This window comes from Peromyscus maniculatus, chromosome 9 (genome assembly GCF_049852395.1).
Source record: "Peromyscus maniculatus bairdii isolate BWxNUB_F1_BW_parent chromosome 9, HU_Pman_BW_mat_3.1, whole genome shotgun sequence".
In the NCBI taxonomy this organism is placed as follows: domain Eukaryota; kingdom Metazoa; phylum Chordata; class Mammalia; order Rodentia; family Cricetidae; genus Peromyscus; species Peromyscus maniculatus.
Genome location: NC_134860.1, coordinates 38,600,893 through 38,625,573, shown reverse-complemented (window position 1 = coordinate 38,625,573; position 24,681 = coordinate 38,600,893). Strand labels below are relative to the sequence as shown.

At 53.5% G+C, this 24,681-nt stretch overlaps 1 protein-coding gene and 1 long non-coding RNA gene across 2 annotated transcripts; one reads left to right on the top strand and one right to left on the bottom strand.

Annotated features, from left to right (window-relative positions):
- Positions 1-14,587: 14,587 nt before the first annotated feature.
- Positions 14,588-24,391, top strand: LOC143267317 (uncharacterized). The gene is made up of 2 exons (XR_013042316.1): positions 14,588-14,694; positions 22,583-24,391. It is a non-coding gene; the product is annotated as an uncharacterized LOC143267317 (long non-coding RNA).
- On the bottom strand, positions 18,181-22,253 carry Znf503 (zinc finger protein 503). Its single transcript, XM_006984756.4, has 2 exons — positions 21,470-22,253; positions 18,181-20,742 (listed from the first exon to the last, which is right to left on the bottom strand). The coding sequence occupies exons 1-2, from the start codon at positions 21,782-21,784 to the stop codon at positions 19,111-19,113; spliced, it is 1,947 nt and encodes a 648-aa protein (XP_006984818.1). The 5' UTR covers positions 21,785-22,253; the 3' UTR covers positions 18,181-19,110.
- Positions 24,392-24,681: the final 290 nt, after the last annotated feature.

Here is a 24,681-nt window from a genome sequence, read left to right as displayed (position 1 = left end):
CCTGTCCTCCCACAAATGGGGTTGTTCTGTGGTGGATGCCGAGGCTGGGTACTATAGATCATGGTGAAACATAGGGTCACAGGGCAGGCTAACCAGAGGTGTGACTGGTGCTAGAAGAATCCAGCCTTTTCTGGCTTCCCAACACATGCTACTAAGACTCGACCTTACTTATCAGCTCTACTTGGCTCATCCACACTTGCAGGGTCCCCTAAGTTTAGAAGAGGAAAGGGCACAGAGATAGGCAGCCACCGCTGATCTCGTTTTCCTGGTCTCAGTTTCCTGTTGTGACCCAACTGGGTGTATAGCCCATGCTAGCGTCCCAGTGGTGCTCATCTGTGCTCACCCTGTTCCCTTCGCTCCTGCCTGGGTATTTCGGGCGCCCTTCTCAAAGCATGATTCTGGAACCAGCGGCATTAAGAGCATGCGGGAACTTGCTAGAAATACCGGCTCTCTGGTTTTACACAGGTATGTGTCCTGTCCTTCCTGCCTCTCCTACCCCCCAAACCCCGCTCCTAAAAAGGAGAAGAAGAAAAAAGAAACTGTTGGGGTGAGGGTCCAGCAGTCTGTGTTTTAACAGGCCACCAGCAAATTCTGACTGTAGTAAAGTTTAAAGATTAGCTGCCCATATTCACTCAGACTAAGCAACTGTGGGAGACCGTTGTCTTGATACCCCAGGGACCCCAAAAGGGGAGCAACAATCCAGAGATCTCGGGAAGGGTTCAAGAATACCCAGGGTGCAAAATCTTTAGAGGTTCTTAGAACCCTTCGGGTTGCAGCCCCTTGACTGGATGCTCCCTAAACCCTGAGCTAATTTACTCTCTGCCTCATTTCATTAGTTGGTCTAATCAATAGATGCAGGTTTATAAAGCATAGACCTGGGTATGGGAGTGTTTCAGGCTCCTGCTGCCTCTATTAAACACACCGACTCTTCCCATTGGTGAGAGGGCTGTACTCTTTCCCTAGCCCTGTTTCCTGGATTTCTTTTTCTTTTTCTTTCTTTCTTTTTAAGATTTATTTATTTATTATGTATACAGTGTTCTGTTTGCATGTATCCCTGCAGGCCAGAAGAGGGAGCCAGATCTCATTATGGATGGTTCTGAGCCACCATGTGGGTGCTGGGAATTGAACTCAGGACTTCTGGAAGAACAGCCAGTGTTCTTAGCCTCTGAGCCATCTCTCCAGCCCCTATTTCCTGGATTTCTATTCCGGTTGGTGTGGCTGTGGGTCATGAAGAAACAGGGACCCCCAGGGTCACTGTCTTGCATACTTCCAAGGGGTACCACTGTGCACTGAAACATGTCTGACCGCTGGTGGCAGCCCCAAGACCCCCTACTCCTCCCCCGTGGTTCAGAAGACACCCCTCTTTTCTACCCTCTTTCTCCTCTTGGCTCCACAAGTGGACAGGAAGCCCTTCCAATGTGCCCATTAGAAAGGTGACAGGAGCCGGGCAGTGATGGTGCACACCTTTAATCCCAGCACTTGGGAGGCAGAGGCAGGTGGATCTCTGTGAGTTCGAGGCCAGCCTGGTCTACCAAGTGAGCTCTAGGAAAGGCGCCAAAGCTACACAGAGAAACCCTGTCTTAAAAAACCAAAAAAAAAAAAAAAAAAAAAAAGGGTGTGTGTGTGTGTGTGACAGGGATTTAGTAGTAGGTGTCTCAATTTCCCAGCAAGCCCTACAGTCCTGAGAGTCTCCAGAGTAAATTTCTTGCAGCCATCCTGGCTCCTGCTGCTTCTGTGTCCCTTGTGGAGGGGACCCATCATCTGAGAACCAATATCCATCCCCTCCACACTTCCTTACTGCCTCTGCACAGGCGCCATGCCTGCATGGCAGCCCTCCATCCATCCTGGTCACTCAGAGGCCTCTGAAAGTGTGCCTGTCAATATAATGCACGGCCTGTTGAGGGGAAGTGACATTTTGAATAGTGGACACTTTCCAGGGAGCATTCATCCTGGGTCAGCCTCATGATAAATAAATACATTTGGCATCTGAAGTCAGAAGCCACGCTATACAGATTGAAGTCTTAGACGCACATTCCATGGGCTGGGGTGACGTGGTGGAGGCAGGGTGTGAGAGAAATGGGGAGAGAGAAGACCCTGGGGCCAGATTTGGGGGCACATTTGTTCCCTTTCTTGCTGGCATCTCTAGGGAAGGTAGGAAACAGAAGGAGGGTGCTCCACTCAATACCCCAACCACAAAAGGGTCCATAATTCCTCTGCACCCTCCTGTTTCTCACCTGTCCCTGTGCCTCCCCCAAACCCCAGTTCCCATCTTAATTACCCATAACAGTGCGCTATACAAAGTATTTATAAGGCTTACTATGTTTGTCTTCCCGCTCCTATTAATAAAGTCTCGGAATGTAGGGAAGAAATATGGGCGGGTGACAGGGTTTTTAATGGTGCCTCACCTTAAATGCATTTTAAAATATGTAAATCAATAAAAAAATTATTTGTAATAGCAGTCTAAGAGTGCTGGTTAGCCTGGCGCAGAGTGAAATGCATGCTACAAGCCCTATTACCATACATCCTGGGAGCTGTAGTTAGGATTAATCTGTCAAAGGGGATGGTTTAGTGTTGATGAATATGACATGTGACCATTAACGATGTTGATTTTATCTCCCGAGATTAGCATGATTTACTTCGGATGGATAATAATGTCATTTGCTTGATGCAGTAGATCTGTTTACGAGCTGATTAAATTGTAAGGCCTTGCCTCATTTCATGCTATTTGGTTTACAGCTTCATTACCACAATCACAAAAGCTGGGGAAATGTCCCACACTCCACGTCACAATAAATCACCGCTTCACGTTGCTGGGATGGATTTGAGCAGTCCTGCCCAGCGAGGACCATTCTTGGCTCCCCACTAATCTGTGATCCAGAATACATTAGGGGGGTCTTTGGGAGCATGAGAGCAAGATGGGGCAGGGATCTGGGTGGATCTTTTTCCCTGCGATGAAGGAAATCCTCAGGTAATTAGCTGTAACAAATTACCTTATTATTTAGACAGTGGAGTATTTTTGTTGCAAGGGATGATCACCATAAATAGGCAAAAGAGGCAGAGGAGAGCATGGAGACAAATGTCACCATTGGCCCATGATCCTTTGTTCTGTGTGAGGAGCTGTCTGCAGCCAAGGTGTATGAGGTGCTGTGCCTAGGCACTTGGCCCTGCCCGGCCGTCTTCTTCCCAGTATGGAGAAACGAGTGTAGACCATCACTCTAGGTACCTGAAGTGGGTGATGGAGGGCTGCAGCACCACCTGGCATGTGGTGATCCTTTAACTTCACCCGATCTCACAACCACCAGGTGGTAGTCATTGTCTAGTCTGTGTGGGGACAGGAAGGAGGCTTATGAGGTGGAAGATAGGGCCATGTATCCCTTTCCAAGCTGCAGATTAGGAAACACGAATCTCAAGTGACTGCCCACACGTCTAGAATATACAGAGGGCTTTGAGCTCCTGGCACCTGCTGAATTTTGCTCTTACTCCACGAGGTTGAGACCATTACTATCATCTTAGGTTGTGGATGGGGAAACTGAGGCTTGGGAGCAATTTGGTCAAGATCACAGAGCTGGAATTGGAACCCAGGAAGTGGGGCTCTAGCATTCTGACGTAGACGATGCTGATGCAGACCTTGCTGTTGGCCTAAAGAGGAGGACGCGCCCTTGGGGTTCCAGCTTCTGGCTCTGGGTCTGAGCCTGTTGCCCAGAATGGGTCCTGTTCACCGGCACCAACTCTCCAGGGGAGTTGCAACACCATCAAGGAGGCTGCACGGTGGCATTTTCAAGGCAGGTGCTTTAGGAAGAGAAAACAGTTGTTCACAGGGCAAAGGTGATCCTTCCACAGAGCTCAGCATCTCCATAAGACAGCAAGGGGTCCTGGAGAGTAAACGTGGCCCCCTGAAGACCCTGTAGAAAAGAGAGCGTCCTTCCAAAGGTCTATGTTATTACTCCTGAGCTTGAGGGTTGGCCCTCAAGTGTGTGCATCATGCAACCTAAACCCAGAACCCATTATTGTCTCCTAGACAGAAGTCAGCCATCTGGATCTGTGTTGATGGCCACTCTCTCTGCAGCTCAGACCCCAGTATTTCCTGAGTTCTGTGCACCTCCTTGTCACACACCTTCCCAGGCAATCTCAGTCACTTTGTGCCACAGCCACTCAGTTTCCCGACCTCTTGGTCACTTACATGGCTCTTTGGTCATTAACTGAACAGCCATGCACAAGCCTGGACTCTTGGCCAGGTATTCAGCTATTTAGTCACCCTGTATCTCACTGGCTCTTCTGCTCATCCGTCAGCTAGTCCTTGAACATGTACTCTGTGCCCCCCCCCCTTGGGCTCAGAGTTGCTGGGGATAAAGATCTTGGAGGTGTCAGCCTCATCCTCAGTCTATCTGCTGCTTAACTGATCGACCACCCAATCCACGTGTTAGCTGTTTGATGGGCAGCCTCCCTCTCACCCTGGCCGTGCTAGTCCTAACTCTGAACTAGTCTTCAGAGGGTTTGGGAGACCCTAAAGATTCCAGGAGGGGGCGCCTTTGAGCTATGATGGAAGGCTACAGCTTAGGATTCCTCTGGTTCCTCTCCAGGCTTGTTCCAAAGAGGCCTCTGCTCAGGCCTTCTGAGATGTGGGGTGGGGACATGGTGTCTGCTCCCAAGAACGCTGAGGTCCCTGTGTCTTAGACTCTCTACCCTCTCTTGATGATAGTGAAGACACATTCCCAACTCACAAATAATCACACGCACGCACGCACGCACGCACGCACGCACGCACGCATGCACACACGCACTATTACTTGGGTCTGTCTCAAGGTAAGCATACCCTTCCACTGCAGCCAAGCTCCATACACAGACACATACACTATTGCCACACCCACCCAAAGACCCAGGGATTCCAGAACACAGTTTTCTTGGACATCTTCCCTTGTACTGAATGCCTACACGGCCACCCCCACATCCCAGCACCCCAGTAATGCTTTGGCTCTGTAACCCTGCATGGCTCCCCATACTCCTGCTGAGTGCCTTCTCCAAGTCAGAGGAAATTTGAGGCTCAGCATTTTTATCTCCATTGACTGTGATGCCTCCACCTACCCTCCCATTTCTGGTCCTCCGGGCTGTCATCACTCCGCCTCTCTAAATCTGACATCTCTTCCTCACATAGCATCTTGAATGAAAGTCAAGTGTGCTTCTGGAAGCACAAAGACCTTGAAGTCTTTGGTGCCCAGAATCCCTGACCTGTGCCTCCTGACTAGCCCTCTTGGCTCCTGGGGGTGGAGATAGATGCCTGGGATTAGTGGGGGCCATCCAGGTACCCCGAGGTAGGTCTAAGCAGTGAGGTGGAGTGGGGAGCTGGGAACTCAGCAACAGTATGGTAGAGCTGCTGGAGTGGGAAGAGCAGGATGAAGTCAGGCAAGGGTCCGTGATGGGTAGGCCATCTCGTCTCTGTGCGGTGGAGCGGTTTCTCGAGTGAGAAACGAGATTCTGGGCTCTGACATTTATCTGTTGCTACAAGTAAAGGCCCTCGGGTCTCAGGACTTTAAAACACAAACGTTTATTTTGTTCTTTAATCTCCAGTTGGGCTATGGCATTGTAGGGAAGGTTTGGCTCCCCCTCACTTCTACTCAGAGTCACGAGGGGTGGCCCCAAAGCAGGGAAGGATTTGCTAGGGTCTTCTTTACTCTGGGTTGGCAGTAAATGGGGCCTTGCCAGGCAGGTGGCTGGCCACCCCCACACGTTTGCTGGGTGTCCTCACAGTGTGATGACTGGGGCGAGGTGAGCAGGTACATGGATACATGGATGGTGCCTGTAGGTTAGAGTACAAGCAGGGAGAGGCCCTTCTGCTGCACACTCAGCCTTAGTTCCACTTCCTTCCGTCTCTGGGGACAGAGAGCCCTCACCCACCTTCAGCTCTCTCTTCCCCATGGAGTTCTCAAGTGCACATCTCCAGTTTCGACCTCACGCAGGCATCAGAAACTCAACCCATCCAAACCAAGCATAGGGACTCATGTCTGGAAGGAACCTCAACGCAAGAGAAGTTGAGGCAGGAGGATTCCAATGAGTTTAAGGCCATCTTGAGCTATGTAGTGGGTTCTAGTCCAGCTGGGGCTACAGGGTGAGACCGTCTCAAAATATCGCTATCAAGGCCGGAGAAATGGCCCGGCAGTTAAAAGTGCATTCTGCTTTTGCAGAGGACCTCAGTTCAGTCCCCAGCACCCACACTGGCTGCTCACACCCACCCATAACTTCAGTTCCACATACATCGTCTCCAGAGGGAGGAACTGGGCTGATGTGAGTAGCTGTGTTGGGGGGGGGGGTCTCTTGATTCCCATGGCAACGTGGCCTTGGCTTTCTTTCCAGCTCTGCCCTTCTTCCAAGACAGTCCTCTGTGCCTCCTCACTTTCTTCCAGAACTATCTTTCCTTTGCTTGCTCTGTGGTTTCTGACTGGGACCAGTCACATCTTCTCTCGGAGCCACTGGAACTCCAAAAACTAATGTCTGTCTCCCACCTCCCACTATTCTGTCCCATCTTGTCATTCCCCTGCTCAAGGACTGTGCCTATCGAAGAATGGGGCACGATCTGTCCCGCCCCCTTGGCTGAGGGTTCACTGGTCCGACTTTCTCCTTGTTCTCCTATCCTGACTTTCTGCCCATCAAATGCCTGTTCATCGCTGAAGCCGCCACCTCTCTGATGATTTCCACAACTTCCTGTTGGGATGAAGGGACTTGTCCTTGTCACGCCGCTGTCACATCCCGCCTGAGGCAACAGCTGTTTCTGAAACCACAGCACCGGGCAGTGAGCTATTTGAGGACGGAGACCATGTCTTGGACATTTTCTCACTGCTTCCATGCCAAAGACAAGGCTATGTATACAGCAGGTGTCCAACACAGGATTTCCAGTGGATACTCGCTGTCCAGGACTGGAGCCTCAGCACTCTGCTTGGCTCTAGCCTTCCCATAGGCATGCAAGTGGTCTTTCTTCTCGGCTTGTAGAAAGCCCCAGGGAGGTTCCCTTCCCACACCTTCTGCATCTGGAGCAACATCTCCTGACATTCTGTAGGCTCCAGGGCATGAACCTGTGAGTAGAAGAAGAGATAATTAAAAAAATTATTTATTTATTTTTATTTTATGTGCATTAGTGTTTTGCCTGCATGTATGTCTGTGTGAGGGTGTCAGATCCCCTGAGGAACTGGCGTTACAGACAGTTGTGAGCTGCCATGTGGGTGCTGGGACTTGAACTCAGGCCCATGCTCTTAACCACTGAGCCGTCTCTCCCGCCCCCAGAACAGACTTATAGCAAGAACTGTAGGGTAAGGCTCAGTTGCCTTTCATCTCAGCCCTAACATTTATGGGCTGTGTGACTTCAGGCATGTTACTTAACTTCTCTGTGCCTCAGTTTCTCTCTTGATATAATGCATATCTTCCAGAGAGCTTGTGGGAGTTGGAAAGATAATAGGTTAAAAGCATTTCATATCATGCCTGCTATGAAGAAAATACTTATTTTATTTTATTATTACGACAATAATCATTCTGACCTTATTTCTTCCCAGTGTGGTGGGAAGACCCCAGGGCCGGCTGCATTCTAGGCCTGGCCCACGGGAGTCCTTGCTGGAGGGACGGAGGCACAAAGTCCGCTGTGTATTGTCACACTGCCCCTTCCTCCACCTCCCCTAAGCCGGGTGGATCCCGAGGGCGCAGGAGAGGAAGACGGGTGGGAGAGCGGGGCTGGGTTAAATTAGAGCTGGGCAGTCCGTAGCAACAGCCAGGGGTCCAGTGTCGGGAGCACGGAGCGGGCTGCGGGACTTCCGTGTAGCTGAGGGCTGCTAGAGTCACCCAGCAGTGCGTGGTCTAGAACCGGGTGAGAGGAAGGTACCCCCGTGGGGTTAGAGCAGGAGGCCACCCACTCCCTGAATGGTCGGTCACTCGGTGAGTTCCTGGCAGTAGACTCGTGTCTTCCTTACTAGCAGGGAGGTGACTTCGGCTTCCATGGAATGGCCCTGGGGCACGCTGGTTTAAAAAAAAAAAGTCCAGAAAATTGCTCTGTGGGAAACAAATGGTTTTGTTTGGTATTACAGCGTTTGGCCGACTGTCTCAGTGTAAACACTCCATTCCTGATCAAGCTAGCCACATAACAGGGCTGAGTGAGGCGTGGGGAAGGATGGGCCCAGTCTGCGCTTGGGTCGGCAGAGCTGATTCTGGCACCGCAGTGGGTGGGGGCTGACCTCCCTGTTGGGGGATGGGGAGGCTAGTGTGCGGCGTCCACACAGGGAGAAGGGAAGGCCAGTGTGCTGTAGGGCGAAACAGAACCAGCGGCCTCCAAAGAACCCTAGCTCTGCCTTCTCTTGGCTGTGCAACCTTGACCGAGTCATTTCATCTCCGCCAGGGCCTCAGTTTTCTCATCTGAAAAGTGGGGCTAATGGCAATTCTGAGGGTCAGGTGATGGTGACTCCTGGCCTATGGGTTGACCTAAACATTACTTATTACTGATAGCCACGGAGAAGATTTGAAATGTCCTCATGGTCATAATTCAGAAAGGAAAACCTAGAATTCCTCGGGGGTGGGGAGGATTGTCTAGGCTTGCTTTTTTTCCTAGTGAAATGTTGGATTTTCTTCAAGACTGACACTATGCATTTACTTATTTGTTCCTTTTTGAAGTGCCTGGGATTGAACCCACAGCATTGAACATACTAATTGTTCTATCACAGAGTCTCTAATCCAGAATTTTAAATCTGCAGGCCCAGGAATTAACTGGAATTATTCCTGTACATGTGTCCTCCTTTCTAGGGAAAGGGGCCATGGCACATCTGAGGTTCTTTAAAAAGTGCCTGCAGGTTTTCAAACTACCCTTCACCCCCCCCCCCCAAGGCTTTAGAGCCCCTGGCATGGAGAAGTGTAGAGTCTCCACCCCACAGGAACCACCGGGAGATTCTGCAAGAGAGGAAGGGATTAGAAAGCAAAAGAACAGCTGGGCGGTGGCATCCCAGCACTCTGGGAGGCAGAGGCAGGCGGATCTCTGTGAGTTCGAGGCCAGCCTGGGCTACAGTGAGTTCAGGAAAGGTGCAAAGCTACACAGAGAAACCCTGTCTCGAAAAACCAGGGGAAAAAAAAGAAAGAAAAGAAAAGAAAGTATAACAACAACAACAACAACAACAAAACAACAACAAACGTCAGAGGCATCAGGCGGCAGCTGACAGTCCAGCGTGCCCCTCCCTTCTTGACATCAGACGTTGGAGAATTCTTATACTTTCTAATCCTTTTCCACTGTCCCCTCTCAAGGGACTCAGTGGTAGCCTGGCCCTGCTTGTTCCTCAGCCTTACACCTCCTCAGTCTGTGCTGCTCTTTCCCGAGTGGGCCTCCTCCTGCCTCACCCTGGGGAGCCCCCCCGAAGAGGGGTGAGGTGTGTGTGCTCCGTGGGCCACTGTTGGGTGGGTGACTAACACCACCCGCCTCCCACGGCTATGGCCAGTGCCGCCATCTCTCTTCTGAATTGTGTTTTGTTTCCTCGAGGTCAGTCCAAAGACGAGTCCCCGTGGGCTCCTGTGCGGGTGGGTGGGAGGCTGCGTCTTAGGTTCTTTTCCAAAACCCGGAGGATGGAGGCAGGGCCTTTACCAATGTTGCTTCCTTTCCACCAATCCAGCTTTTTAGTTTCATTTATTTTTTTATTTATTTTTTGGGAGGCCGGGGATCAGCTCCAGGGCCTCAGGAATACCCGACAAGCCCTTCACCATGGAATTTTGTCCTTAGCCCCTTTAATTTATATTTTGAAGCTGTTTATATGTAAAATTTATATTTTGCCCGAGTTGGTCATGAACTCATGACCTGCCCCACCTCAGCCAGTTAGGTAGCTGGGATTATAGGCATGCCCTCCTGTCCTAGCTTCTTGTCTTTATAATTGTTGTTTGTGCCATGTATGTGTATCACATGTATGAGTATAGATGCATGTGTGCCGTGCGTGACCGCTGTGTCTCTAAGAGGATGGCCTCGGACGTGGCCTCTTGCCTTCCAGCTTATTTGAGACAAGGTCTTTAGTTCACTGCTGTGTACTCCAGGCTAGTGCCCGTGAGCTGTTGGGGATTCTCCCAGACTGCCCCCCCCACCTCACTGCAGGAGCACTGGGGTTAGCACCACATCAGCTTTACATGGTTTCTGGGGACTTGAACTCAGGTCCTTACATTCGGGCCACAAGAGCTTTATCTATGGGGCTATCTCCCAATTACAGGGCACAATGGATGAGTCTCCAGTTGAAGTTTTTGATTTCTTTCCTTCCTTCCTCATTCTGTGTGTGTGTGTGTGTGTGTGTGTGTGTGTGTGTGTGTGTTGCACACTCGTACACATGAAGGACCAAGTTTGACGTCAGGAAGTCTTCCTCCCCCATTGTCTTCATTGAAGCAGGGTCTCTCAGTTGAACCTGGAGCCTCGCCAATTTTGCTCATCTGGCTAACCAGTTCACTCCAGGGATCCCCTGTCTCTGCCTTCAAGGGCTAGAATAGCAGGCAGGCTGCTATGCCTTCCAGCCTGGGCTGTCCACTTACACTCTGTGAGAAAATTTATCTTCCTGATACCACTACGTAGGGGGTTTGGTTACTTTCAGCAAGTGAAGTGTCTAATGCATTCAAGTTGGCCTGGGTTTTGAGTCCAAACCTTCCAAGTTCTCCATGGCCATGCTCCTTTGTGTTCCTCAAGCCCTTTTGGAAGCAAAATTTCCCCTAAGAGGACCAATCCATTGCATATTTCTTTTTTAAAAAATTTAATTGTGTGTACACGTGTTATACATATGTAGGTGCACATGCTGATGCATGGACGAAGGACATGGGGTGTACAGTGCGCCACTCTTCTGCCTTATTCCCTGGAGACAGTCTCTCACTGAAGCTGGAGCTCCGAACTCAGGTCCTCAGGCTTATTCAGGAGGCTCCCTTACCTTGCCCTGTTTTTTCCTACCTGCTTTCTCCTTTCTGTCTCCCTTCCTCTAACATGTACCCACACCTGTTATGTTCTATGGACTGTGCTCGATGAGGAGATGTCCCGCTCCCCATTAACTCAGCCTCCAGACTTGGCGGGCAATAGAAAGCATGCCTGAGGCTGGGGATAGAATTCAGTTGGTAGTTCATGCCTAGTGTACCCTGGGTCGGACCTCCAGGACTGCACAAACCAGGTACGGTAGTGTAATCCCAGGACTCAGGGAGGGGAGGATGGAGGGCCAGAATGTAGTGTCACCCTTGCCTACACAGGGGGTTCAGTGCCAGTCTGGGTACATAAGACCCTGTCCTACAAAAAAGTACCTAGAAGAAGGAGATGCTTCTGAGACAGGACCCAGAGGTTCCTACCTGTTCTGACCTGAAAATCTCCCTCAGCGAGGACTAGCTTCCATGGTAACAGAAGGCACCATGCAAGCTTCCAATGGAGGGAAGCAACCAACCGACCTACCCATCTATGATGCCTCTGAACTAAAACAATGCCCAGCATGGCATGACATACCATCATGGAATCCCATCATCCCATCCCAGTAACAGCGCACGTACATTGGCAGGAATCAATAAGTCTCTAGTTGGATCTAAGGCCCACTCAGCAAGAGGGAAATCACGCGTGGCACTGGAAACCAAGCCAATGACAAGAGGCCAGTGGGCTCCTGGGTCTTGCAGGAGAACCGACAACCACCACTTTACCAAACCAGCAGCACCCCTCACTACAGTCTAAATATTTGTCCTTACACCCCTCGGATAAGCGGAGTCCTCATTCCTCATCAAGGAAACTTCTCTTTGCAACAGATAGAGACAATTACAGAAAACTATAGCCAATCAAAATGCAGAGAACAAGTGACCAGTGGTGCCCAGGACCAGTGAATACATCGACAACACAATTTCTGCACCAAGGCTCAGGGATCATAGTAGAAAAGGAGACCTGAAAGAGGGTAAGAGCCAGAGGAAGAGGGAGTTTGTGTTGAGACTGTGTTTCCTAAAAACATGTCAGAGAAATGATGAGGCCCATGAAGTTCCATCAACATGGCCACTTAAACAAAATCTGCACAAAGATTCCAACGGACATGCTAACATGGATGCAGGAAAGCTCACAAGGCCTCAATTCTAGACAAAGAACTGTAGGCAGCTAAGGATTGCTGAGAGTGGGTGAAACAGTCTTCCCCAGGTGACCATTCGATACCAAGTGCTCATCCCTGGAATCATATATATACAAGGAACATTATACAGACGTGTGTGTGTGTGTGTGTGTGTGTGTGTGTGTGTGTGTGTGTGTGTGTAGCAACTAAATAAAAAGTAGCCATGGGACAAATAGCCAAACGAATGGAAACACATGAACTATGAACCAAAGGCTGAGGGGCCCCCAACTGGATCAGGCCCCTCTGAATGGGTGAGACAGTTGGCTTGATCTGTTTGGGAGGCATCCAGGCAGTGGGCCTGGGTCCTGTGCTCATTGCATAAGTTAGCTGTTTGAAACCTGGAGCTTATGCAGGGACGCTTGGCTCGGCCTGGGAGGAGGGGACTGGACCTGCCTGGACTGAGTTTACCAGGTTGATCTCAGGCCTCGGGGGAGACTTTGCCCTGGTGGAGGTGGGAATGGGGGTAAGCTGGGGGGAAGGGGATGGGGGCAGGAGCGGGGAGAACAAGGAAATCCGGGGCTGATATGTAGAACTGAATGGTATTGTAAAATAAAAATAAAAAAAACAAAAGTAGCCATGGAGAGCAAGAGGTGCATGGGGAGGATCAGAGGGAGGAAATAGAAGGGGGAACATGATGTAAGAATATTTAAATTTCAAAAATAAAATTATGTATTACAAAAAAGAAACAAGTGTCTGGCAGTGGCTAGGCGGGAGCTACAGGAGGCAAAGGGGAAGAACATTAACTACAACAAGGACCCGGGCAGCTTTCCGGAGGGAGAGTGGAAACGGTTTGGCCTGAGGTCAAAAGTAGGAGGTTGAGTTAGTAGTATGCAAACGAGGGTGTGGTGAAGGTCCAGCTTGCACTACTGTGTTACACACACGTCTTTGTTTGCCTTCTGCTCCTCACTGTGAAATGGAGAAGGTAACAGAGTATGGAAAATTACGAAGGCCATACTTCCAGGAGCATTCGTGCTTGGGGCAGTGTGCCATTCACCTGGGTACACACAGCCCTGGGTCACTTTTGGAGATGAACGGCACCATTATGTATGTCTTATTTCTGACCACAGAACTGTGGAGAAATCCCAGTCAAAGTTGGTCGCCTTATGCCTGGCCCGGTGGCCTGTATACCTCTGCCCTCACCTTTAGGTTACATGCTGAGGAATGTGAACAGAAAGAGTAGGTGGGTGGGGAAACCTAGAGGTGAGTATTCAGAGAATTTCCTTTTTTTTTCTTTTTTTTTTTGACAGAATCTCACTAGGTAGCCCTGATGACCTGGAACCCACTGTGTAGACCAGGCTGGCCTTGAACTCACAGAGCTCTGCCTGCCTCTGCCTCCTGAGTGCTGGGATTAAAGATGCGGCCACTAGGCCCAGCCTAGTATTGAGGGAATTTTGAGGGGCGGTCTATTACGCACTTTTCTTGTTGCTATGATAAAGCACTTGGCGAAGGCCACTTGAGGGAGGGAGAAGGGTTCATCGCGGCTCACAGTCTGAGGGGACACAGTTCATCACGGCAGGAAGACATGGCAGCTCCAGCGTTCTCCGCAGTGGTGGAGGAATCCGCTCACGTCTGAGCAGATCAGAAAGTAGACAAAGATCAGAGAGAGTGGGCTGGGCTATAAACCTCCAGGCCCCTCTTCCTGTCAGGCCCCACCTCCTGAGAAGGTCCCCCCCTCCTCTCTAGACAGCACCAGCTGCTGGGCAGGAAGTTCACACCGTGAGTCATGAGGGCACTTCACACTTACACTCTATCAGGGACAGAGAGGGAGGGAGGGAGGGAGGGAGGGAGGGAGGGAGGGAGGGAGGCGGTCCAGGGAAGGACTGTGTAACTGGCTCCACTGAGCAGGAGTTTGGGGACTAGTTAGCAAGCAGGGGGTTTGAACTGTGAGGAACAGTGAGCGACACAGGATAGATCAGAGGGTGATAGATCTAGGCCCACGGAGAAGCCACTGAGTCAGAGGGAGCCACAGACAGCTCCTCAGTCTTTACTGAGAGCCATAGAGGGCCGGGTAGGAACTTGGACACTTCACATTTTTTTTATTATTATTGTTGTTTTTTTTTTCCATGCTGAGAATCAAATTCAGGCCTTGCATGTGCTAGGCACAGGTTCTACCACTGAACTGTTCCCAGCCCTTAAATTTATTATTTTATTTGAAGTTCCTAATAGCCCCCGGTAGGTTGGTATCCATGTCCCCATTTTCCTGATGAGAGCGTGGAAGACAAGAGAAAGTGAATCATAGAACAAAGCCAGTGTGGAGCTAAGGGCTCGGCTCATTCAGCCCCGACACAATCTTTTTTATATAGCATATGGCTTTAAGCTGTTCTTACTTGGAGAATGTTTCCTACTGCCAGGCCAGGCCAGGCTCCAGAGTCGTTTTACGGAAACACCCCACACCCGCTCACTCCCCATCCCTCTCCCACCCCAGGCACACTCTGGGATCAGAGCCTCTTGGACTTTGGGATATCCCAAGCCAGGGGAGGTGGAGTGCCAGGCCGTGGTCTGGTGGAAATGAATTCACATATTCCGCTGGCTCACAGATGCCAGCCCGGGAACAGGTTGAAGCCTTGAGTGGAAGTGACTGACATCTGAGGAGGTAAAGTTGCAGGATGTCTGTAGTCATGTCTGTGTATGGGAGTCCGGATCGGGGAGGGCTGGGGAGAGCCCAGAGGAAACTGGACTACCCATGGGTTGACAGTTGCTCAGGCTGGATGAGGGGTCACGGGAGTCCATTCCACTGTTCCTCCTAACCTCTGTGTTTGGAAAATCTCCATAACAAAAACCTAGATACCTCAGAGGACGCCCCTTCCCCAGTACCCCACTATACCAGATAAGTCAAACTCTGCTTTCAGGCTTTGTCCTATTTAAAAATCTCGGGTAGGGGCAGCCGAGGGGAGAATCCTGCTTACACTCCCTTTACACTCGAAAACCTCCAGGTGGAGTCCTGTCCAGCCTCAGCCTCTTCTTTTGGAAAAAGGGGTCAAGATTCTAACGACCCCATGGCGGTGTTGTGAAGGTTGGATAGGGTGAAAGGTAACAGATGTGAGGTCACCGCCCCCCACATGGACACTGACTGGGTCCTTCCGCATCTCCACCAGAGGGACGTGGGTTGGATAGATTCAAATAGAGAAGACAGCCCAGGCTTTGCCCCGTGGCCTTACCATTGGCTTCCTGGACTTTGCCTTAGCAGTTTCTCCACGAAAGACAAGTAGAGGGACCTCAGGGGGCTCCTGTGGAGGCTGGGCGTGGGGGCGCACGCCTTGAATCCCAGCACTCGGGAGAGGCAGGTAGATCTAAGTGAGTTCGCCGCCAGCCTGGTCTACAGAGCGAGTTCCAGGACAGCCAGGAGAAACCCTGCCTCAGACAGACAGACAGGAAAAAAAAAGGCTCCTGTGGGCTGTCTCCGGGCCTCACCCCAAAGGACCCTGGGTCCCTCACTGTATCTCGGCTGCCTGCTTCAGGCAGGAGATGCTTGCAAAGTGAAGAGCAGGCCGCACAAGAGGGACCTGCTGAAGCCTTGAGAGCCGCAGTGGGAGTTTTTCAAGAATAGGAGGGTCCTGGGAAGCCTGTACCAACCCTTGGGAGATGGAGAAGTGTGAGTGTTTGTGTGTGTGTGTGTGTGTGTGTGTGTGTGTGTGCGTGCAACCCGCAGAACTGGAAGCTACAAAGGGTAGAAGAGGAGCTAGGAGATGGCTCGCAGCAAGCAAGGAGTGAGGAGTGACAGGGAGGGGACCCCTGAAAGCAGACGAGGTGAAGGCGGCTTGGGGTCCTGGGATGACCGCCCAGTCGGAGGCCTTTGGACTGGCCTGGGTTCCCGGTATTTTCCCGGCTGTTGGGATCCGCAGCGCCGCCTGGTGGACACGCTCGCGGTGCAGGCTCCAGAGGCCGACTGCGGGCGCAGGGGCTCCGTCCCCTGCTGCTGAGACAGGGCTGAGAAGAGGAGGAGGAGGGGACCGCTCCAGGACGCCGCGGGGAGGGGCGTGTGTCTCTCCTGGGAGGCTCGAGAACTGGGCCCAGCCCGCAACACGTAGGGACACCCTGCATCCTTTTGCTCTGTGCAGGAGTGACTTGGCCCATCCCACATGTCGGGGAATCCTTCCTGCCCCTAGCCCTGAAGCTCTGGAATTCTGCTGCCTAACTTCTCCCGGAAGAGGGTCTCATTAAAGTTTTTAAGAGGTTTTATTTTGGTTAATAAAATGCCAGGAAGGGGCATGAAGGCCCGAACGTCCCAGTTGTCTTCCCGAAGGTCCCAGGCTTGAAATCCAGAAATGTTTAGGCCTTCCCTGTTTGAACGGGTTCTGGCGGGAATGACGTGGTGGCCCAAGGACCCCTGCCCAATGCAAGGGGCCATGGTGGGAGAAGCCTGTGGGTCCCAGTGCCAGCGGCCTGGGGCTGGTGAGAGGTTAGACAGCGGCCTGGCGCTCAGATCCTACGCCACGGGCCCTGGGGTCTGGGCGCTCTGGTGGCATCATCTCCTCCCCAACCTGGTGGTGGTGGAGTTTATTCAGACACCCGGGGATGGTGAGCCATCGCGTGCTCAGGAGTTCTCGAGAAGCCCAGGCCAGCCTAATGTCTCTCCTCCGGACCAGAGCGGCAGTAGGGCCGCATTGTTCCTTCTACAGCACCAGCTCCGGTGCCAGGGTCTCAGGCTGCCAGGCTGCACCCTCCGGGGAAGCAGCAGGGAGACCAGGGAGTCGTCACAAAGTCTGCTCCGGCGGCCTTCGGGAGGCGGCCGGGTCTGCTCTGCGTGCCACCCGGGAAAAGGTGCTAAGGAGGAGGATGGAAAAAAAAAATCTCAAAAGCCACCAAGTCCCGTGTAAATGGCACCCGGGCCCGGGTGGCTGTTCCACACAAGGCCTGAAGTGGAGGGTAGACTATGTGCGTGCCCCAGAGGCGACAGAGAGCGAGCGAGCTGGTGCCGAGGGGAGCCAGAAGCTCGGGGAACCCAGAAAGGCCTGACTCCAGGAGGACGCACTCTGGGGTGCGCGCTCTGGGCCGCTACTTTCTGGTCCCAGGATCCCACCGAAGAGCGACCTGGGCCCAGAGTTCCTAACAGCTTTACAGCTCCAGCCAGAGCCTCCAGGTCCCGCTGTGACCCGGGCATTCCTGACGCTGTTCCGCCCTTGCTTCTGGCTGCCGGGTGGTGAGGCTTAAATTGCGGAGAAGGGAGAGCTCCGCAGGGATCCACACCCGGATCCTGTCTGCGCCGATGCCCCAGAACAGCACAGATTTGCTCCCTCGAGGCAGAGCGGGACTGCCGAAACCTTTGCTCCGCGGAGTTTAAAAGGGGCTTCTTCCGGGTTCCTAGTCCGGGAACGCACTCTTGCAACCCCAACTGGGCTACCGCACCCACCGCGGAGCGATCGGACAGGGAAAACCAGCCTCGGTGCAGGCCTGCCACACGCCCGGAGTCCGGCAGGAGGAAGGAGCCACGGGGTGGGGGTGGGCAGGGTGTGAAGGGGTTTAGGGTAATTCAACTACCTCTAGGTTTAAAAAAAAAAAGCGCAGAATTCACTTTGTTCCCGAGGGATAAGGAGGTCCTGCGTGCTCTCTCCAGGTCAGCAAATGCCTCCCTATCCCCGCTAGTCTATTTGGGCCGCCTGCCCCGAGCCGGGGATGCTTGCAATGTGAAGAGGGGAACAGATAGGCAGTCACGCGTCCCCCGGGGCTCTGGCCCCGCCGGGCGAGTCTCGGCTTGTTCAGCTCTCTGCACAAAACGAAACTTAAACGCCCCCCCCTCCCCAAGAAAACCTTAAAAGAGGAATTTAACAAAAACCAAAGCCTCTATTTTCCCAGCTTTCACTTTTCACAAACCAGCTTCCGAGAGATTTAAATAAAAACGAAATGAGCAATTAGCTAAGGATACTATCTTTCCCATACTGTGGAGTCTCTCTTGAAAAACATTTTTCCCCAAGGCCAACCATTCAGCTGGCCAGCCCTTCTGAAGCCCTAGCCTATTCAAGAAAATCACAACAAAGCAGTAGGAAATTCAGCCACGATCCTGGGCAGAAGGTAGCAGGGAGGTCCCGGGAAACCGCAGCGGCCGAAACCGCTTTAATAAAAGTAAAAAATTAAAAAAAGATAATAAGAAGTAAAACCTTTTAATACATCAAATATACGGAATTTTAATCTTTAAAGCGATACATTGTCTATTATTTTAGCACATGACGTAAACCTTGTCCCTTCTCAGCGGGTGGACTTAAAAATTAAAAATAGTTGTGTTCCTTTTAAAGAACAAAATAAGGCAAATGAGGTTTTGGAATAGAATTGTTTTTCCTTTTTTTGTTTTCTTCCAGAATACATACAAAAAAATACCCATTCTCTTTCGATGGTATACACCTTAAAAATAATTGCAATTTGAAATCAGAGTTGACAAATTGTGACTTATTTTGTTTCGTCTTTTTCTTTTTTTTTTGTAACAAACATGCATGTAAATTTGAGTTTCAATCAGACATTAAATAAGAACGCACAATACAATCATAGCAATTTTAAAGTAACATTAAAGAGAAGACCCTAGTTCTGTAGCGGTTTTGTTTTATTTATACTCTACAAGGGATGGGAGGGTTTGTTTCCCACATATTTACCCTCCAGTTTTAATTTTTCCCCCTCCTCCTTTTAACCTACGGAGCTCAAACTAAATAATGCACTTTTGAACCACGGGTCCGCTTGGAGCTAACATAAATAAATACCAATGTTCACCGGCGAAGTCCTCAGATGAACACTTTCTCAATTATTTTTCCTTCTTTTTCTATAAAAAGTCAAATGATTTTTTTTTCAACTTTTATAAAGTTTGGGTGGGGGGAGCTAAGGGTGGAGGAGACGAGTTTCCCATCCAGGCTCACTCGCTGGCTGTTGTTGGTGGATAGGTAAGATTTAGGCTTTCTTTTCCCTTCCGTAGCCGGGCTCTTCCGCTCCTGCAGGCGTCAAGGAACCTCGCCCGGCTCCTGCCCCTCCCTCGGCTCCTCCCCTCCCCCAGCTCCTTTCTCTCCCTCCAAATTCCTCCGGGCCGCCCTCACTGATACCCCAGCGCAGAGGCAGTGGTCAGTCTCTGTCCGTAGAGGGCGTAGGGGGAGTAGTAGGGTCCGGTGGCAGCGGGCACCGGCACTGGGGCACCGGGCGTGGGGAGCGGGCTCTTGGAATACGGGTGGTAGCGGCTGCTGAGTCCCAGTGCATGGTGGGGGCTGCGCAGCGCCAGGGTCCCCGGGCTGCCTGGTGCGCCCGACGTGGGGATGTGCATGTGACAAGCCATGGCTGCTGCGGCGGCGCTGGCGAGAGACGAAGAACTGGGGTAGCCCGACAGCAGTTTGTCTGTCCCAGGAAAGGCCGTATGGGTCCGCAAGTGGCTCAGCAGCTCTTCGGACGTGGCGAAACGCTTGTCGCACGGCCCATTAGCTGACACCCAGTTGCAGATGTGGGGGAGCGGGTCGTTAGGGAGCATGAAACCATAGGGGTAGAGGGGGTGGCCGGCCAGGGAGGGTGGTGTGGCGCCCGCAGCGGCGGCAGCGGTCAGCGAGGAGTGCACACCGTGTAGTGGGTGCGTGGGGTACACCAGTGGGTATCCCGATTTGAGCGCCGCCGCTGCAGCGGCCGGATCGTGCGCGCACGAGGCGCTGGCGGCCGCAGCTCCGGCCAGGTGGCTGGCACAGTGGTAGCTGAGGCAGTATGGGTCCCGGCACAAACTGGCTGTCATCACGGACGGCGGCGACGCCCCGGCCAGGGGACTCGAACCGGCTGGCTTGCTGCAGCCAAGGGAGCCGGCTGCGGCCGCCGCCAGCTGAGCCCCTACCAGGCTGCCAGGCTTGGTGGGGTCGAGCGCCACGCCGTGTGGCAGGAACTGGGGTGGGTAGCCAGCGTAGGCCCCAGCCAGGCTGCCTGGGTAGGTCATGCCCGCGGGGGGTAGAGGGAACACCGTCTGGCCGGGTTTGTAGGGAGACACGGGAGCCACCAGCCCAGAGCCCAACACCGACGACGAGGTGGGCGCGCTGGGGCCCGAACCGGAGCTGGAGCCAGAAGAGCCGCCGCAGTCTGAGCCTAGAGCCTTGCCCCCTGGACCCCCGTCCGAGTGCTGGTTCACATCCACGTTAATTCCGCCGCCGCAGCTAATCCGCCCGTGTGCCAGCCCCGCGGGTACCCCGTCCGCCGAGGAGCCCCCGGCGCCCTTACTGCTACCACCGCCGCCAGTTTCCGGATCTTTCTTGTCGTCCTTGCCCTCCGGGCCGCCCCCGGCGGTGGGCAGCATGCCTCCCGGCGAACAGGCCGAGGCGCTGGAGCTGGGACTGCCTGTCCTGGGCGTAAATGGCTGGCAGGTGGCGCTCGGTACCCGGAATCCCGACTTCTCCGCAGAAACACCCCCGCCGCCGCCGCCGCCGCCCCCGCCGCCTCCACCGCCGCCTCCCGGCTCCTTCTTATCGGAGCCAGGCTTGGAGTAAGGCTTGAAACTTGACTTGTCTTCCACGCCGATGTCGCTCAGTTTCAGGGGGCCCGACTTGGCGTCCTTGTCTCCCCCGGCTCCGCTGCCTGCGCCACCCGCGCCGCCCCCGTTGGAGGCGACCGAGGAGAGTTTGGAAGAGGGCGAGGGGTCGGGCTTCCCTATCTGCGAACATGTTTGCGCCAGCAGCGCCAGTGGGCTCTTCTTGGCGTCCAGCTGCGGAATCAGACCGGGGAGAGGGGTCACACAGAGAAAGAAGGGGAAACCCTTTAGAATTCTGGCTTTAAGGTTCCAACGCCCTCCGTAATAGCCCGCGAAAAGCATCTCAACTTTGAGGAGCAATTCAAAGTGGCACCCCGCTCCACATCCACCCGCAAAGATTCTCGTCCTTGGGAAAGATGCCAGATCCCCCGACCGCTCTAGGATCCTTCCTACATTCTTTCAGCACTACTTAGATTTGGAAACAATCTCTTGCAAATGTTTTGGTTTTCATCCCTTAGACCCAGATCTGTACCCGCTTCCCGGCACACACTCCTTGATTCTAAAGAGCAAGGGCTTGAGCGGTTGGCGCCTCCGAGGCTGTGTAAATATACTAGCTTCTGGAGAGCCGGAGGAAGGCGACTTTGGAATAGTCAGTATTTCAGGCCCTTGTCCGCGTAGGGGCCGATGGCGGAGAGCTAGGTCCATAGGGGCTTTAATCCAAAAAGGACAAGTTTGGATGGCTTTGCCCCTTAGAATTTACACCCCATTCCACCTCGTTGCCCTTTCCGACTAAGGGGTGAGGAAGCGCTATCCTTTTCTCCCATCCTGGAGCTGAATCACTCCGACCGTGCCTACTCCCCCCCCCACCCCGCCGCGCGCCCCAGATCCCATGGGAAAGAAACCCCACTGGAAGGCGGCCCTGGTAGGGGGTCCCAGCTGGACCCTGACAGAAGGTCCTTACCTCGATGGGGCTGACGGGCGTGGAAGGCAGGGGTTGCAGATACTCTGGGTGCAAAATGTGGCCAGTCCGTGCCGTCAGCATCTTCAGCACCTTGATGGGCAGGCGGTTAGCCTGGCGCAGGGGGTCAGAAGGGGGCACGGCGTGCACAAAAGGCTTGGTGCTGCCGGCCGGGGACGAGCCTGGGCCGTGGCCGGAGCAATTTCCAGAAAGCGCGCTGGTCCAGGCAGGGTCCGCACTGCCACTACTGCCGCCGCCGCCGCCGCCGCCGCTGTGCTTACTGCTTCTTAGGGCAGAAAGCGAGGGCGCTGTGCTCATGACCCACCCGCGCGCATGGGAGCAGCGGGGGGAGGGCTCCGGGACGCGCGGGGCGGGCTCGGGGCTGCGCGCTCGCCCAGGGAGCGGGAGCAGCTGGAGGAGGAGCTGGCTCGGCGGACGCGGGTGCCCCCTCGAGCCTTCTCGGAGCCTGGAGCCAGAAGCGAATAATCCTGGGTGGCCCGCAGGGGAGCCGTGGCGGGGCTGGAGGAGCCGGGTGGACTGCGGGAGTGCCCCGCGGTGCGCGGTGTCTGCCTCGGGCTGCGCCCTGCGCTACGCTCTCCCGGCCCCGAGCCGGCGCTGCACTCTGCGATGTGAGCCGCTGCTTGTCCAGCCGAGGCTCTGGCGAGGAAACTCACTTCAAAAGCAGCTGCACCGAGGGGGAGATTAAAGCCTTTGCCGCCTTCCAATCAAATGGGAGCCCGAGGTGATTGGAGGGTCAAGGGGATGTGACGCGTCCCGCGCCGCCGCCGCCGCCGCCAGGACTCTCCGAGCTGGTTTTAATGGGCAGCTCCCTCTTTGCCGCCCCTTGGCTTGTCCCCTCCCTCGATTTCGCTACCCGTACGAGATGGACATTTATTCTACGTTTGCCATCTACCGCCTTCCTTCTTTTTCCTCCTCGTCGTTCTTCGTTTTCCCCGCTGGAAAAACAAACTGAAACCTTTGGAGGGAGGGAGTGCGTCTGAGTTAACAGACTTCGGGCGGGTGTTGAGAAGAAGCACCGGCGGGAGTGTAGATACCAGCTGAACGGTCAACTCCAGGGATGCATGGGGGTCCTCGCACCAATTTTTTTTTTTTCAGTAATTGAGATCTCGCGTGGTGCGGCCACCCGGGTAAGGAAAGGTGGAGAGCCGATGCCGGAGAAAGTCTGCCCGACCGCTTGGATTTCCTGAGATTGCGCAGCAGAGAAACCAGAAGCTAGAAGGGCAATGGAGGCGGCGGCTGCCAGTCCAGGCGACGTGCGCGGGGCTCTCCGCCTTTCTTGGTCACGTGACACCCGAGGATGCTCAGATTGGGGCAGGAGCGGGGGTCACATGTTTCCCCTGTTTCACACTCAGTCCTCCCCATTCTTGATCTCCTCTGCTACCCTCTCTTTCCCCCCACCCCCAGTTTCTCTGGGCATCTCCACCCCTCCATCAATTGTCAATGTGCCTCGACCGCAATCAATCAGTTATTTGTCAGCTCTTGTCAATCTGCCCGTGATTTATGTCAGCTTTTGTTGCTGATTACAAGGCGGGTGAGACTTGAAGGGAAAAAGAGAGACCGAGAGTGAGACAGAGGAAGGAAGAGACCGAGAAGGAACTGAAGGAGGGGGAGAGAGGAGCTGCCTCCTGGGATGTGTGTGTGTGTGTGTGTGTGTGTGTGTGTGTGTGTGTATGTGTGTGTGTGTCGAGGAGGGGTGTAAGAAAAAGAATGAAAGGGGGAAGAGGCGCCCACCGTCAGGAAAATGAAATAGTGAGAGTAAAGTGCGCAGGTGCACCCAGGACGCCGATCTCGGTCGCACCGGCCTGGGGTGTGCGCCTTCCCTCCTCGTGTTGGAGAGACGGACATATCCTCCACCTTGAGGTGCTTTGCTCAATCCGGATCGCAGAGTTCGGGGCTGCTTGGTACCTAAGAACGGCGGTGGAGACGACGTCTAACACGGGAGGTTTCCCGTCTCTCTGGGATAATCCCTCCCGGGCATGTAACTTGAGGATGTCCGGCTGCCGTCCTCGGCAGTGTCCCGACCCCTAACTCAGGAACTTCTTTCCAAAGAGCCACACCACCAGTGTAGCCCGAGCCCTAGAGGTTACTGATGGGGTAACCCTCCTTAATTCTGTGACCCGGGTTCGTAGCGAGGCTTGAAAAGCTCCAGAGAAGAGGCCTGGCCGTGTGCTCAGGCAAACAGGTCTCAGGCTCGCTCTTTTCCTCTCTCGGGTCCTTCGCCACTACTCTCCGCGCTCCATCCCGACAGTCCTGGGAGCCGGGACTACCCGGGGCTGCTCGACTGAATAAAGTGGACCGTCCAGACAGGACTGACCGGTGCCGGGAGAGGAGAGGGAAGGAACGCGAGAGGGAGGGGCGGCTGCCGGTGAGAACCGGTTCTTCCAGGGAAGCGGAGCGGGACTGCTGCGTTCCCCTCGATTTGCGCCGTCACTCGGGCTGTTTGGAAAGAAGAGGGAGGCGCTGTGCGTGCCGCCTTCTACCTGGATCTGGGCGCACAGTGTGTGTTCACTCCCGTGCCGCTGGGCGAATTCTCTGGACTTCCGTAACGTCCGGAGCTAGTTCGAGGGTCACCTCCAGAAACTCGTAGAAAGTAGAAGGGGTGAGAGGACACACCCCCTTCCTCCGAGGGACTTGGGAGACTTTGAATCCCCCCCCCCACCCACTTTTCCGCAGAGCTCTTCTTTTGTTGTCAAGTCCTTTTGATAAATGGTGGGGCTGGGAGCACTGGGAACCGGGAGCCGATCTGTGCCCTGCGCAGGGGCGGGGGCCGAGCCTGGAGACCGGTTTCCGACCACCGCGCACCCTGATCTGAACCGGGTACTTGCAAGGGTCCGGTTGGGGACTTCCCTTCGGCTTGCTAGCCCATTCCTCTCCTACCACCCCAGTCTCCCCCCCCCCTTTTTTTTTATCTCCCACTCCATACGGGTAACGAGAACTTTCTGGGGTGGGGATGAGTTTTAGAATTTTCTCGTAGGTATGTATTCTTTCACGCCGTTTTGATTTTATTCCTTGATTCCTTAGGTTGGCAAAGTTAATGAGCTGGTAACTCGATTAATGCTAATTTGGAGAGGAGAGGTGGTTTGTGCTTGGGGCTGGTGTGTGTGCGGGCGTATGTGTGTGTGTGTGTGAGTGTGTGTGTGTTAAGAACACCTGCACTCAGGAAGGTTTGTGGTGCCTCTGCGACAATTGAGGAA

Bases quoted from the DNA above. Each gene is read 5' to 3' on its own strand.
- Znf503 (XM_006984756.4), bottom strand. From the start codon at position 21,784: ATGAGCACAGCGCCCTCGCTTTCTGCCCTAAGAAGCAGTAAGCACAGC. The intron at 20,743-21,469 runs GTAAGGACCTTC...CTGATTCCGCAG, and splicing joins CGCCCGTCAGCCCCATCGAG to CTGGACGCCAAGAAGAGCCC.